Genomic DNA, 14,583 nt, shown 5'->3' with positions numbered 1-14,583 from the left:
ATTATTTATACACTAACCAAGATTCTGATTTGAATCCCGCCAACAAATATTTTTATTATTATTTATAAATATACTAATAAGATAATGATCCAAATTTTTTTATTATAATTTTAAATAATATAAAAATATTAATAAAAATTTCACGGGTTGTAAAGTTTGTAAATATAAAACAAAAAAAAAAAGGATTTGGGGGGTTTTTTACCAAAAAAATCGGGGGAAAGGCCGGCGGCTATGTTGATAAAAGGAAGAGTTTTGAGAGAAAAAAGAGAGCAGCTGCCTATTGTTTATGCACTCTTCCATTCTTATGCTTATGTATAAATAAGGGGAGCCTGTTTGAGTTGGATGTTGGAAAATAGCCTCGAGCTTTACCTCAGTAGTACTCAAACAGCTCGCGTCTCTTCTTCTCTTCTTGTCTATAATATCTATACAGATAACTTACCCGCTCTAAGATTAATAATGGGTAGGAGACCATGCTGCGATAAAATTGGGATGACCAAGGGGCCATGGTCGGCTGAAGAGGACAAGAAGCTCATCAACTTTGTTCTCAATCATGAACAATGCTGCTGGAGAACTGTTCCAACACTTGCAGGTAATGCACTCACATCTCTGCTGCATGTGTATGAAATATCAGAATATATATCGATCTGATTAAAATCCAAACAATTTAAGATGATGTGTTTATGAAATCGTACTTGTATGATCAACTTCTAATTTGTACCTAAAAAACCGAAATTTGGTTACAAGGATAAATAAACGAAATAACTATACATGCACTGCAGGATTACTACAGTGTGGTAAGAGCTGCAGGCTGAGATGGATTAATTATCTAAGACCAGATGTTATATATATTTGATAATGTCATGGCTAATATGTTTTATGTTTAGCTTTCAGATCTTATTTGAACAGGATAAATCAGTACTTAACTGTTGATCAGTACTTATACTGGAAGTCAGAACTTAAGGATATCAGTACTTATGTTATCAGGAGATAATCATCAGAAGATAGATATCAGAACTTAAGTGCTGAAGGACGATCAGATAAAGATAGTAGCTGATTAAAGGAAAGAAGATCAAGATAAACATAAGAAGAGATATGCATGAAGAAGGAATTCCGTGAAGAATGGAATATTTGGAAGAAAAGATATCTGATTGATATATTTTAGGAAGCAGAATTATATTCCATATCAATTAGCGATTATCTTGTAACTGTGTAGTATATAAACACAGGCATAGGGTTTACACTATAAGTGTTATCATAATTCGAGAAGATTATTCATTGTAACCCTAGCAGCTCTCGTGATATTGTTCATCACTGAGAGGTAACAGTTCCATGCTGTAACAGAGTTTATTGTTTCAATAAAGTTTGTTTTCTGTTACTTAAGTTCTTAAAGTTCGATTTGAGTGTACTATACACTGTATTCACCCCCTCTACAGAGTGTGTGTGACCTAACAAGTGGTATCAGAGTCTATCTGTTAACACACATACAGTTAAAGATCCAAACACAATCATGTCGGACACAGAAACTCCAACTAAGCCTACCAAAACTGAGGAACCACCAAAGACACAAATTCAGAGTCGGTATGAGACCATCAGAGTTCCCATACTGAGACCATCTGAATATCCCATATGGAAGGTAAGGATGACCATGTTCCTGGAAGCAACAGATCCAGAATACCTTGATAGAATCAAGGAAGGCCCTCACAAACCAACCAAGCTCGCTGTTGCAGTTGCAGGTGAAGCAGCAAAGACCGTACCAAAGGAGAAGAGTGATTATACTGCTGAAGATATAGCATCAATTACTAAGGATGCCAAGGTACGACACTTACTGCATAGTGCCATTGATAATGTAATGTCAAACAGGATAATCAACTGCAAGACTGCTAAGGAGATATGGGATGCTCTGGAAACAAGGTGTCAGGGAACGGAGACAATTAAGAAGAACATGAAGACAATACTCACTCAAGAGTATGAACACTTTGACTCAAAGATTAATGAGTCATTGAATGATTTATATGATAGATTTGTTAAACTTTTGAATGATTTGTCATTGGTTGATAAAGAGTATGATCTTGAAGATTCAAACCTTAAGTTCCTGTTAGCTCTTCCTGAATGCTGGGATTTGAAGGCAACGACAATAAGAGACAACTACAATCTTGATGAAATAACTCTTGACGAAATCTATGGAATGCTCAAGACTCATGAGCTTGAGATGGAACAAAGAAGCAAGAGGAAAGGAGGAAAGGAGGAAAGTCAAGGACAGTTGCTCTTAAGGCTGAAGAAGAATCCCCCAAAGCAGCTTCCTCAAAGAAAGACAAGGGTAAAGCTCTTTTCATAAAGTCTGATACTGAGTCATCAAGTTCTGAGAGTGATGATGACTCAGATTCTGAAAGCTTGCCTGAGACTGATGCTGATGAAGAGATGATGAAGCTGTGTGCTCTTATGGTGAAAGGAAACACAAAGATTGCATACAGGAAGTTCAGGAAGGGAAAGAAGTTTTCCAGGAAAGGCATAAGTTCTGATAAGAAGAATTTCAGAAGATCTGAAGGCAGAGGAGGAAAGTCTGACAGAGGAGATTACACCAATGTTAAATGCTATAACTGTGGTGAGAAAGGCCACATATCTCCTGATTGCAAGAAGGTAAAGGGTGACAAAGGCAAGGCTCTTGTCACAAAGCAGAAAAGCTGGACAGACACCTCAGACTCTGAAAGTGAGGAAAACTATGCATTGATGGCAAATGCTGATAAAGAAAGTGCTGAGAGCAGTTCTGAAGCTGCTGAAACAAAGGGCAACAGGAAAAATATTCTAGTTCTAGACAGTGGATGTTCAGGAAATATGACTAGAAATAAGGCCCTGCTATCAGACTTTATGGAGAAAGCTGGCCCAAGTGTTTCTTATGGAGATGGCAACATTGGAAAAACATTGGGATATGGCAATATCAATCTTGGAAATGTCATAATTAAAGAAGTAGCTCTGGTCTCAGGACTTAAACACAACCTACTGAGTATAAGTCAAATCTGTGACAGAGGTTATCATGTTGATTTCTTTGAAGAACACTGTGAAATTGTGAGTAAATCTAAAGGCAAAGTTGTTCTGAAAGGATACAGGCGTGGTAACATTTATGAAGCTAAGCTTTCAACAAGTACTGATGGTTCTGTAATCTGTCTGATGAGTAGAGCATCAATTGAAGAAAGCTGGAATTGGCATAAGAAACTCTCTCATTTAAATTTCAACAATATAAATTAACTGGTCAAGAAAAATCTTGTGAGAGGACTGCCAAAGTCAGTATTTGCTCCTGATGGTCTTTGTGATTTCTGTCAGAAGGCCAAACAAAGAAAATCTTCATTCAAGAGCAAGACTGAATCATCAATTCTTGAGCCTTATCATCTACTACATGTTGATCTATTTGGTCCAGTAAATGTCATGTCTATTGCAAAGAAGAAGTATGCGTTGGTCATAGTGGATGAGTTCACCAGATACACTTGGGTGTATTTCTTGCACACAAAAAGTGAAACTGCATCTATCTTGATTGATCATGTCAAACAGCTGGATAAAATGGTCAAAGATTCTGTGAAAATTTTAAGGAGTGATAACGACACTGAGTTCAAGAATTTGATAATGGAAGAGTTCTGCAAAAACCATGGAATAAAGCAGGAATTTTCTGCTCCTGGAACTCCACAGCAAAATGGAATTGTTGAAAGGAAGAATAGAACTCTCATTGAAGCTGCACGTACAATGCTTGAAGAAGCGAAGCTTCCAACCTATTTCTGGGCTGAAGCTGTGCAGACTGCTTGTTTTACTCAAAATGCAACACTCATTAACAAGCATGGAAAAACACCATATGAGATGGTGAAGAAAAAGAAGCCAAATCTGAAATATTTTCATATATTTGGATGCAAGTGTTTTGTTCTCAAGACTCATCCTGAACAGCTATCAAAGTTTGATCTAAAAGCTGATGAAGGAATCTTTGTTGGATATCCACTTTCCACAAAAGCCTTTAGAGTCTATAATTTGAGAACAAAAGTGGTCATGGAATCTATCGATGTCTCTTTTGATGACAAGAAGATTACTGGTCTTGAAGATTTCATTGACCATGATCAGTTGAGATTTGAAAATGAAGACTCAAATTCTGATACTGAAAATCCTGACAATCTAAGTCCTGATAATGTAAACTCTGATGGATTAAACTCTGATGTTATTGAAACTGTGGTAACTACGTCAAAGGAAGATGCACCTATGCAGGGGGAGCATACTTAAGATCCTACATCATCTCAAGAAACATCAGAACATGCATCTGGCTCTTCAAGTTCTGATTCGTCGAGTTCTGATAAGCCAAGTTCTGATAGTGCTGAAAATCTAAATACTGAAGAATCCAACTCAGAGGGCATAGTTTCAGGGGGAGCATCAGAAAATAAAAATGAAGATAGCATGGATCATGGGGGAGCATCCAGTTCTAGAGACAACCTTCCATCTGCAAGGAAGTGGACAAAATCACATACACCTGATTTGATAATTGGAAATCCTGATGCAAGTGTCAGAACTAGAACAGGTACTTCAAATGAATGTCTCTACAATTCTTTTCTCTCTCAGACTGAGCCAAAGAAAGTTGAAGAAGCTCTTCAAGATGCTGATTGGGTGCAAGCAATGCAGGAAGAGTTAAATGAATTTGAAAGAAACAAAGTCTGGACCCTAGTGCCAAGACCAAAGAATAGATCTGTTGTTGGTACAAAATGGGTATTCAGAAACAAAACTGACAGTGATGGCATAATTACAAGGAATAAGGCAAGACTGGTTGCAAAAGGATATTCTCAACAGGAAGGAATTGATTATGATGAAACATTTGCACCAGTTGCTAGGTTAGAAGCCATAAGGATATTTTTGGCTTATGCTGCTCACAAAAAGTTTACTGTCTTTCAAATGGATGTGAAAAGTGCTTTTCTCAATGGAGAATTAGAGGAGGAGGTATATGTTGAACAACCTCCAGGCTTTGTAGATACCAAACATCCAGATTATGTCTACAGGCTTGATAAAGCACTTTATGGACTTAAGCAAGCTCCTAGAGCATGGTATGAGACTTTAGCTCAGTTTCTTCTTGAAAGTGGATTCGATAGAGGAACAATAGACAAAACACTATTCTACCTCAACCATGGAAAGGACTTACTTCTGGTCCAGATTTATATTGATGATATCATCTTTGGATCTACAAATGACAGACTGTGCAAGAAGTTTGCCAAACTGATGCAGTCAAGATATCAGATGAGTATGATGGGGGAACTTAGCTACTTTCTGGGCCTTCAAGTCAAGCAGAATGAAGAAGGCACTTTCATTTGTCAATCTAAGTACACCAGAAACTTGCTGAAGAAATTTGGAATGCAAGATTGTTCAAGTGCATCCACTCCCATGGCCACTGCAACAAAACTGGATAAGGATACTGGTAAATCAGTAGATATTACTGATTACAGAGGTATGATTGGCTCTCTACTCTATCTAACTGCTAGTAGACCTGATATCATGTATGCTACCTGTCTTTGTGCAAGATTTCAAGCAGATCCAAGAGAACCTCACTTAACAGCTGTGAAAAGAATCTTTAAGTATCTTAAAGGAACAGCTGATCTGGGATTGTGGTATCCTAGAGAATCAGACTTTAAACTAATAGGTTACTCAGATGCAGATTTTGCAGGCTGCAAAATTGACAGGAAAAGCACAAGTGGAAGCTGCCAATTTCTTGGAGGCAGATTGGTTTCTTGGTTCAGCAAGAAACAAAAGTCAATTTCCACATCAACTGCAGAAGTAGAGTATATTGCTGCAGGAAGCTGTTGTGCACAGATTTTTTGGATGAAGAATCAGTTACTGGATTATGGGTTAACATATTTCAAAATCCCTATTTACTGTGATAATCAAAGTGCTATTGCTATGACAGGTAATTCAGTTCAACACTCTATGACAAAGCACATCAGCATCAGGTACCACTTCATCAGGGAACATGTGGATGAAGGTACAGTGGAATTGCATTTTGTTCCCACAGATCAACAACTAGCAGATATCTTCACAAAACCACTATGTGAAGCTACTTTTACAAGATTGGTAAATGAACTTGGAATGGTTTCAGGTTCTTTCTCTAAATCTGTTTAGTCTTGTTCTGTGTTATCAGACTTTATGCTCAGTATTTACAGAATTAATCTCATTGTGTATTCTGTGCTTAATTGATAAATGTATTTAAGTACTGACTGTTGTCTAATATATGTTTCTAAACTCTGATAAGTGATATGTCTGTTTAAGTAATTATTCAATCCTATGAGGATAACTGTGCTAAATATTGACCTAGTAGTCTTCAATAAACAAATGATTCCATGTAAGAAGTAATTATTTCAGTGGAAATCTTATGACACTAGCAAATTCTGATAATTGAGCTTAGTTGAGTTTACTTTGAATATCTTATTACTAAGTCACAAATTAGAATAATGCTACTCATCTGTTAAGTTCTGATACTAGTAAAACTGCTGAATGTACTAAGTGCTGATAAACCTCACTTATCAAAAGAAAAAGCAAAAAGATCAAAGAATAAAATCAGGTTCTCCTTTGAGATCTAGAGTAAAAATGTGGAAGGGACGACCCAAGTGCATTGCTGGTATTAAGTAAATATGCATTAGAAAAGCAAAATATTTTCTTGGTGACTTTTCACACTCTATGATTACTGTAGAAATACTCTGATAATAGCATAAATTCTGATAAGCAGTCGTGACTCACTTACACTGAGAAGCCACTGTAAAATAGAATTTCAAAAGATGCATAAAATTAGCACAAAACAGTTGAGGTGGACTCAAGCATGAACTCATTCATCAGTAGGTTTCAGGACAATGACAGCTCTTTAGCAAAATTTTAATTATGCCTTATTTCTAAGATGTCCTGAAGTGAATCAGACTTTACTCTTTGTCTGTTATTTAGCTTAATACACACACTAATCACTCCATATGAATGATGAAAATTACTGTGGTGGTCTCTGTTATTTTAGATAAACAGTCACTGTGTCACTTTGCATAAATTCTGAGGACAAGTTCTAGTTACACGTTCTGATGATTAAGTTCTGAAGTCTATAACTCAGAACTTGTATGAGGATTTACTAAGATGGGCATTCCTTTTTCGAGTTAAGAAATTATGTTCTGATGACTGTTAAGTTCTGGTATAGGTCTAAGTTCTGATTTCTCAGTCTAATCCTTTACTTGGCTTATCTGTGAATAAAATTTGGTAACAGTCTCAGTTCGAACTAGAATATGTTGAAGTGGAAGATTAATAGTCACTATGATTAGGATTAATGGTATTCGTACTTGAACAGTCCACTGTTTCTTGTTTCTTGTACGTTTTAAACCATGATTCCTCTTTCCAATGAATGTTATTCTTTTTCAAAGTCTAGGGAGACGAGGTAGAATTAATTCTACCTGTCAGCATTCAATTTCTTTGTGTCTCCTGGTATTCTCTTGCCTATATAAGCAACCACTTCACATCAGCCTTCCCATCACACTTTTATCACAAACTCACTCTCGTTTTTTATTTATCATCACAAATGGTTGAATTTGGATGGTTCTACAATTATGGTGATGAGACTGTTCATGTCTTTTTGAATGGAATTCCAACTCCATACCCTATCACCAACATTCCTCACAATCTCTGGATTCAATTTCCAGAGGTTATCAAACGTGATCTGGTGGCCGTTCGAAGAGAACTTCATCTTCATCGTCTCCGCCAGCAAGAGCGAATCATCCGACTCGCCATTCTGTTTGTCGAGAGTAGGAAGAAGAAGATGACTTAATCTCATCTTCTTCCTGTTTTTCTTCATCATCAGCTTTGTCAGGCTTCTTAGCTAGGACTAAGGCTGTTGATGTTAGGTTTAGAAGCTTAGGGAAAATCTTGTATAAGTATTGATGTAATTTCCATTTCATGAATGTATTGTCTTGATATATTAATGAAAGTTGTTTTTACTTCAAGATTTTGTCTCTGAGTTATTTTATCTTGTGTTGATAAATCCTGATTGATATTCTGATGACCATATAAATTTTGTTTTATATTAAGTTCTGATTCATTTTCAGCACTTACTTATCTAATTTATCTTGGTCTTTTTCATGTGATTTATTTTCAGAATATTAATGATGCAGTGAAAAATAATTCAATCAATGATAACGGTTTAAATTTTGAATTAAAACTGTTTCTCTTGATAAATGGAACGGTTTTTCCTTGAAACTAGGCAAATGGGTAAGTAATGATTCATGTTTTCTCGAGCCCAGTAACTGTCCGTTATTACTGCATGTCTGACAGGTGTCCAACGGTAACATTTTTGTTCAGAGTATAAGTACAACAGAGAGAAGATTTCTTTAATCTTTTATTTTCTTCATATTTTATCTCTCTCCTTACTTTTACTCTCTTTCTCTTTATTTCTCACGTTGGTTTTTCATACAGACATTATATCAAACACCTAACAGGCATACTTGAATCTCAATTTTTTCACATGGCACCAAAGGATTTAATCATTGATGGAGCTAAGTTTGTCCCCAACAACTATGCTGCAGTTCTTGATCACACTGAAGCTCCATCTGAATTGCACTTTGTGCAAGATCTTCTTGCACATAGTGAGGCTGGGTATGCATTAACACAGCCTGAATTCTTTTCAAGCCAACAAGTTCTGAGGTTTTGGAGGACTGGACTTTTTGATGATGGTGGTAAACGTGGAACTCCCAGTATTATCTTCCAAGTGGGTGATTCATCCTTTGTAGTCACTCCTGGTACAGTACGCAGGGCATTACATCTTCCAGAAGATTGTACTTTCTCAATTCCAGAGGACTCAGCACTTCAAGAGTTAATGGCTGAATTGGGATATGAAAAGAGTCTGACGAAACTTGGACAGTTGAAACGGGCTAATATCAGAAGAGAATGGAGTTTCTTCTTTGATTGCATCACCAAAGCTTTTGGGAACAAATGTTCGAATTTTGATGCTATCCCAATTCTGAGTCAGCACATAGGGTATGCTATTATTCATCAAACTCATTTTGATTTTGCAACTGGAATAATTGGTTTTATTGGGGATAGGATGACAGAGGATAGAGATGTTGTTTATTTTGCTAGATTCTGTCAACTTATTTACACTTATTGTACTGATGAACCTCAATTAGTCAGTTCCTCAACCCCACCTTTTAGAGTTGCAAAACGATACTTTAATGATCTGGTAAATGCTGATACTAAGAAAACAGTGGTTAGCCCATTACAGATTCCTCAGTCTGTAAAACAGATCCTAGTAAATGCTGATCCTGATACTTATAGATCTGTTTACTCTGATGTCCAACCAACCACAAACACTCAACAACCATCATCCTCAGCACCTACCACTCATTCTACTCAACCTACCCTTAGAACATATCTCAAATCCTATCTCTCCACTTCACAGACTGCTCAACCTTCATCTTCAGCACCTACTGTGAAGCCTTCATCTTCCAAAGCAAAGAGGACAAAGAATGTTCCTCAAACATCTCAAAAGAGAAGGAAGATTGCATTGAGAGATGAATCTGATTCTGAGGAACAGGTTTCTTCTAGAGAACCTGTTGTTTCTGAAGCTGAGAAAGTAATTTCTCAGAAGGATTCTGAAATTGGGGGTTCTAGGCTTCTCAAGAGGCTTAGACGAATGACAGTTCCTGAAACTCCCAAGGAATCCAAATCAACAAAGAAGTACAAGAAACAGAGGGCAAACAGGCCAGTTTCAGATGATGAAGAGGAAGCAGCTAAGGAAGGGGATCAGGAATCTCTGATCTCACAAGACAAGGAATTTGCTCCAGTCACTTCTTCTCCATCAACTCCATCTCAGGAAGCTGTTTCTGAAAAGGCTAACACACCTTCTGTGTCTTCTGTTGATCCAGGCACAAGTGCTGATATTGATATTCAAAACTTGGTTGTGCCTGCAGTACTTCTCTTAGAAGCTCCAACATCACCAAATCCTTCCACAACACCTGTTACTGATGCTGTTCAAACTCCAGAGTTATCAACAACACCTTCTCTGCATCAAGATGCTGATGATCAGAATTTAGATGAGCATCAGGATATGGCTGTTGATCAGAACTTAGAACAAGATCAGCAATTAGAGGATGCTGAAGCCTCCATTGCTACTCACACTGTTGTCTTATTAGAAGATACTGATTCTTTAAGTTCTGATGCTGCAAATGCTGGAGATACTGGTGATGCTGCTCCAACTGTAGATGCTGATGAAGCAGGTCCTTCAGGACTTACTCCTCAACAGACTCTTCCTAAGTCTGAACTGGTTAAGAAGTTTATTACCGGGGAAGCACCAGTACCTTGGAGTGAAACTCGTGCAGGTCAGGAGTGGACTAAGGAATGGAACTCAGTTTCATGTGTTCCAACTGACAAGCATCTTGCTGAGCACTTGACTAAAGCTGATGAAATGTTAAATTCTGATGATTTTAAAACCCAGCTTCGAGTCACTACATTGAGTACTAAACATTTACAAGGTCTTCATTCAACTACTCATGCAGAGCTACACAAGATTCAGGAGAACTTTATCAAACAAGAACAAGTTTGGAAAATTGATAAGAAAAAGTTCTTCCAACCTACCATTGACAGGATTGCTTATATTGAGAAGACTCAAGATCATCAACAAGCTAAGATTGATGAAATTCTGAAAAATCAAGCTTCTCAGCAATCACAACTAACTGAAATCCAATCCTCAGTGGAATTACTTATCTCTCTTTTACTACTTGCTGATGCCAAAAAGGGGGAGAAGGTAATTAAGTCCAAATGCAAAACTAACAAGACACTGCAAGGAAAGGATGATGGAAATGATGACCAAGGATATTCTGGAATGGGTAGCGGTCATAGTCAAGGTAGAAGGTTAACATCAAGACAAGCTAGTCACAGGACAAGTTCTGATACTGGGAAAAGAATAAGTTCTGCTGCTGGTAAAAAGTTAAGTTCTGATGAACTTTTAGATCTTGATGAGGAAATGTCAAGACGGTTATTTTTTCAAGAAAATCCAGGAATGGACTTGGAAAGTTTAAAGGAAGAAGAAGCCAGACTTAAATCAGAGAAAGTCACATCTAAATATGAAGCTTCTAGTAAAAAGCCACTTCCAAAACTCAAAGGTATTGTGATCAAAGAAAGGACACATATTGAAGCAACACTGGCTAGATCACAACCACAGATAGATCCAAGATCCAAGGGTAAAGAAAAGGTTGGTGAACCTATCAAGGTTTATGTACCTCCTGAGGATGAAGAAATTACTGATGAAAAGGATGATCTTGCTCTGACTTCAAGAAAAGTTCTCAAAACAACCTCTGACATAGCTCAAGTTGTTCAGAGTCAAGAAATTATAAGTTCTGATATTCAAAAGAAGCAAGTAACCTCTGACACAGCTCAAGTTAACTTGATATCAGAAGATAGACCAAAGACACTCCTACCAGGATTCACTAAAGCAAAACAGACTCAATCTTTGAAGACTACTGCAAGTGGTTTTGAAGCAAGAGTAGTTACTGGAAAGGAAGCAAGAGATAAAACTGGATTGGGAAGTACTGATGAAAGAAGAGTACACAATACTACCAATGATCCAACTTACTTGAGTGAACCAGGTATTGGAGCAACTCCTGAGAGATTGAATCAACTGGAATCTGTACAGATGGTTTACCATACCTACTTGAAAAGAATACATCATGTTGTATTTCATGACAGATGGTAGGGTTTATCATATAAGACAAAATGTCATTCCATTGAAGTATTTTGAAGAATTGGAGCATGTACTTTTCTTACTTCAAGTGGATGATAGAATAACAGGGACTGCTGCAAACTACTTAAAAGAACAGATTCAGAGACAGAAAAGGCTTTATTCTGTTAAGTCTGACAGCACATATGTTCCAAAGTACAGAGATTACAATGGTGATATTGTTGATATGAAGCCTAATACTGCACAGATCAGAACATATCTTGGTATTAAGGGACTTGAATTCAATCTGGAGTCTGACAAAGCTTATGTCATAAGACTAGATCAGGAGTTGAGAAAAGCAAAGATCAATGATCTCAGAGCTGCAATCTTTCAAACTGGTGAAGATACTGCAGAGCTTAAAGATGTCAAAAGGAGAATGATTGATGAACTCAGATATGCTGAGAAATGTTTGTTGAAGAACTATCTCAGAACAACTCCTGACATCAGAGAGATCAGAAGATGATGAAACCAAGTTGAAGATCTACAACTGCTTAAATTCTGATATTTGTACAGACTGAAGTTGTTATCAGAAGTTGAATATTGGTAAAGCTTTAAGGACTGTAAGTTATAGTTATCTAGTCTAATTCTCATGCATTTGTACTTAATATTTTTGACATCATCAAATATCTGTTAAACTTGTATATTATGCTAATTTACAAGTTGGGGGAGATTGTTAGATATATTTGATAATGTCATGGCTAATATGTTTTATGTTTAGCTTTCAGATCTTATTTGAACAGGATAAATCAGTACTTAACTGTTGATCAGTACTTATACTGGAAGTCAGGACTTAAGGATATCAGTACTTATGTTATCAGGAGATAATCATCAGAAGATAGATATCAGAACTTAAGTGCTGAAGGACGATCAGATAAGGATAGTAGCTGATTAAAGGAAAGAAGATCAAGATAAACATAAGAAGAGATATGCATGAAGAAGGAATTCCGTGAAGAATGGAATACTTGGAAGAAAAGATATCTGATTGATATATTTTAGGAAGCAGAATTATATTCCATATTAATTAGCGATTATCTTGTAACTGTGTAGTATATAAACACAGATATAGGGTTTACACTATAAGTGTTATCATAATTCGAGAAGATTATTCATTATAACCCTAGCAGCTCTCGTGATATTGTTCATCACTGAGAGGTAACAGTTCCATACTGTAATAGAGTTTATTGTTTCAATAAAGTTTGTTTTCTGTTACTTAAGTTCTTAAAGTTCGATTTGAGTGTACTATACACTGTATTCACCCCCTCTACAGTGTGTGTGACCTAACACCAGATTTAAAGAGGGGCCTTTTATCTGAATCTGAAGAGAAGCTTGTTATTGACCTCCATTCTCAATTAGGCAATAAGTATGTGTTTCTGGTATTACGTATTACATCATGCATTTTACTTCTCAGTGCACCTTACAAACCAATGACACGTGTGTGTGTGTGAGAATATTTAAATTTATGTCACTAATATTTACGGCTACCAGAAAAAACTAAAACCGCCACATACATACATTTGAATTTATATATCACTGTCATTTAGTACGGTGTATATAGCTTTATTTGTGTTTGAATGATGCACTCCAGAAAAAACACTGAAATGAAGTACTAAATTATCTTTTTCTTTTCTTTTTTTCACTAAATTGGTAAATTTTCTATTTGTGGTTATAGTACGTAGGAGATATTTTGTATTTACTTAAAACACAAATAAAGCTATATACACTTTATGTCCTTAAACACTTTCTGTCCTTAAAACTTTTGATTTTCTGAGTTGACAATTTGTACGTTAATGATATCGGCAGATGGTCTATGATTGCTTCTCATATGCCTGGAAGAACTGATAATGAGATTAAGAATTTGTGGCATACCCACATCAAGAAAAAGTTAAACAAGATGGGAATTGATCCTGTCACTCACAAACCACTTGCTCCTGATCATGATCATCAACGTCCACAAACCGAAAAAAATATGTTATTAGAGGATCAATCTACAATCACTAACGATGGTCAATTCCAAGAAGCTCTTGAACAAATTAAGCAAGGTTTGCATGAGCAAGACAAAGATCTAGAAAAACATGGTATACTATCATTAGAGGAGACCACAATCACTGATGATCCTCTAGCTCAAGAAAAAATCGAAATGGAGATTATTGATGACTTTTCTGTGGACGAAGTACCATTGATGGAGTCCCATGAATTTCTTGTCCCTAACTCTGATCTCACAGCTGCCTGTGCTTCAACCTCTTTTTCTAGTGCAACATCAAACACAATTTCAATGTCCACAATGGAATCAATCCTTGAAGATCTCAAGTGTTTACCACCTTTTGAGGATTGGCACCCTCATAATCACGGAAAAAGTTATGATGGGAACGAGGATTTTCCATTTAATGATGATTTTATTGATTGGGATTCACTAATTAATGATAATGGGTTATAAAGCTTAAGATTATTTTTCAAATGTATTATTGAATATTTTAAGATTAAAAAAAGAATCTAAAAATCATATCTTTCTTTCAAACTTTGCAAATTATTAATTTGATTCGTATAAAAGAATAAGAAAATTATAAATATTATAAAAATTTAGTAATTTTAGTAAACTTGTTAGTATTCTTTTTTTTTTCTAAAATATAGTATCGGATGGTATAAGAAGGTAGAAGCTGGTTTGCGTTGATCCAAAAATGAGTAGATACAGGCTTACATACATTGTTACCCAAAACCAATTGCTATTGACTGTACCATGGGTACAAAGACTTTAAAATTACAGTAATTTATATATACACCCTGCGTCACGGGGTCAGATTTTCAACCTTGAATTCTCTGATCCGTGCGGCCTACTCAGT

The 14,583-nt window shown here is 36.3% G+C and overlaps 1 protein-coding gene across 1 annotated transcript; it reads left to right on the top strand.

Annotated features, from left to right (window-relative positions):
* Positions 1 to 302: 302 nt before the first annotated feature.
* LOC141714538 (transcription factor MYB20-like) lies at positions 303 to 14,180 on the top strand. Its single transcript, XM_074518053.1, is given in 4 exon segments — positions 303 to 617; positions 745 to 857; positions 13,034 to 13,106; positions 13,547 to 14,180. Coding segments are annotated over 4 exon segments (1,095 nt in total). The 5' UTR covers positions 303 to 342.
* Positions 14,181 to 14,583: the final 403 nt, after the last annotated feature.

This window comes from Apium graveolens, chromosome 3 (assembly GCF_009905375.1).
Source record: "Apium graveolens cultivar Ventura chromosome 3, ASM990537v1, whole genome shotgun sequence".
In the NCBI taxonomy this organism is placed as follows: Eukaryota; Viridiplantae; Streptophyta; class Magnoliopsida; order Apiales; family Apiaceae; genus Apium; species Apium graveolens.
This window is presented reverse-complemented; position numbering and strand designations above follow the sequence as displayed.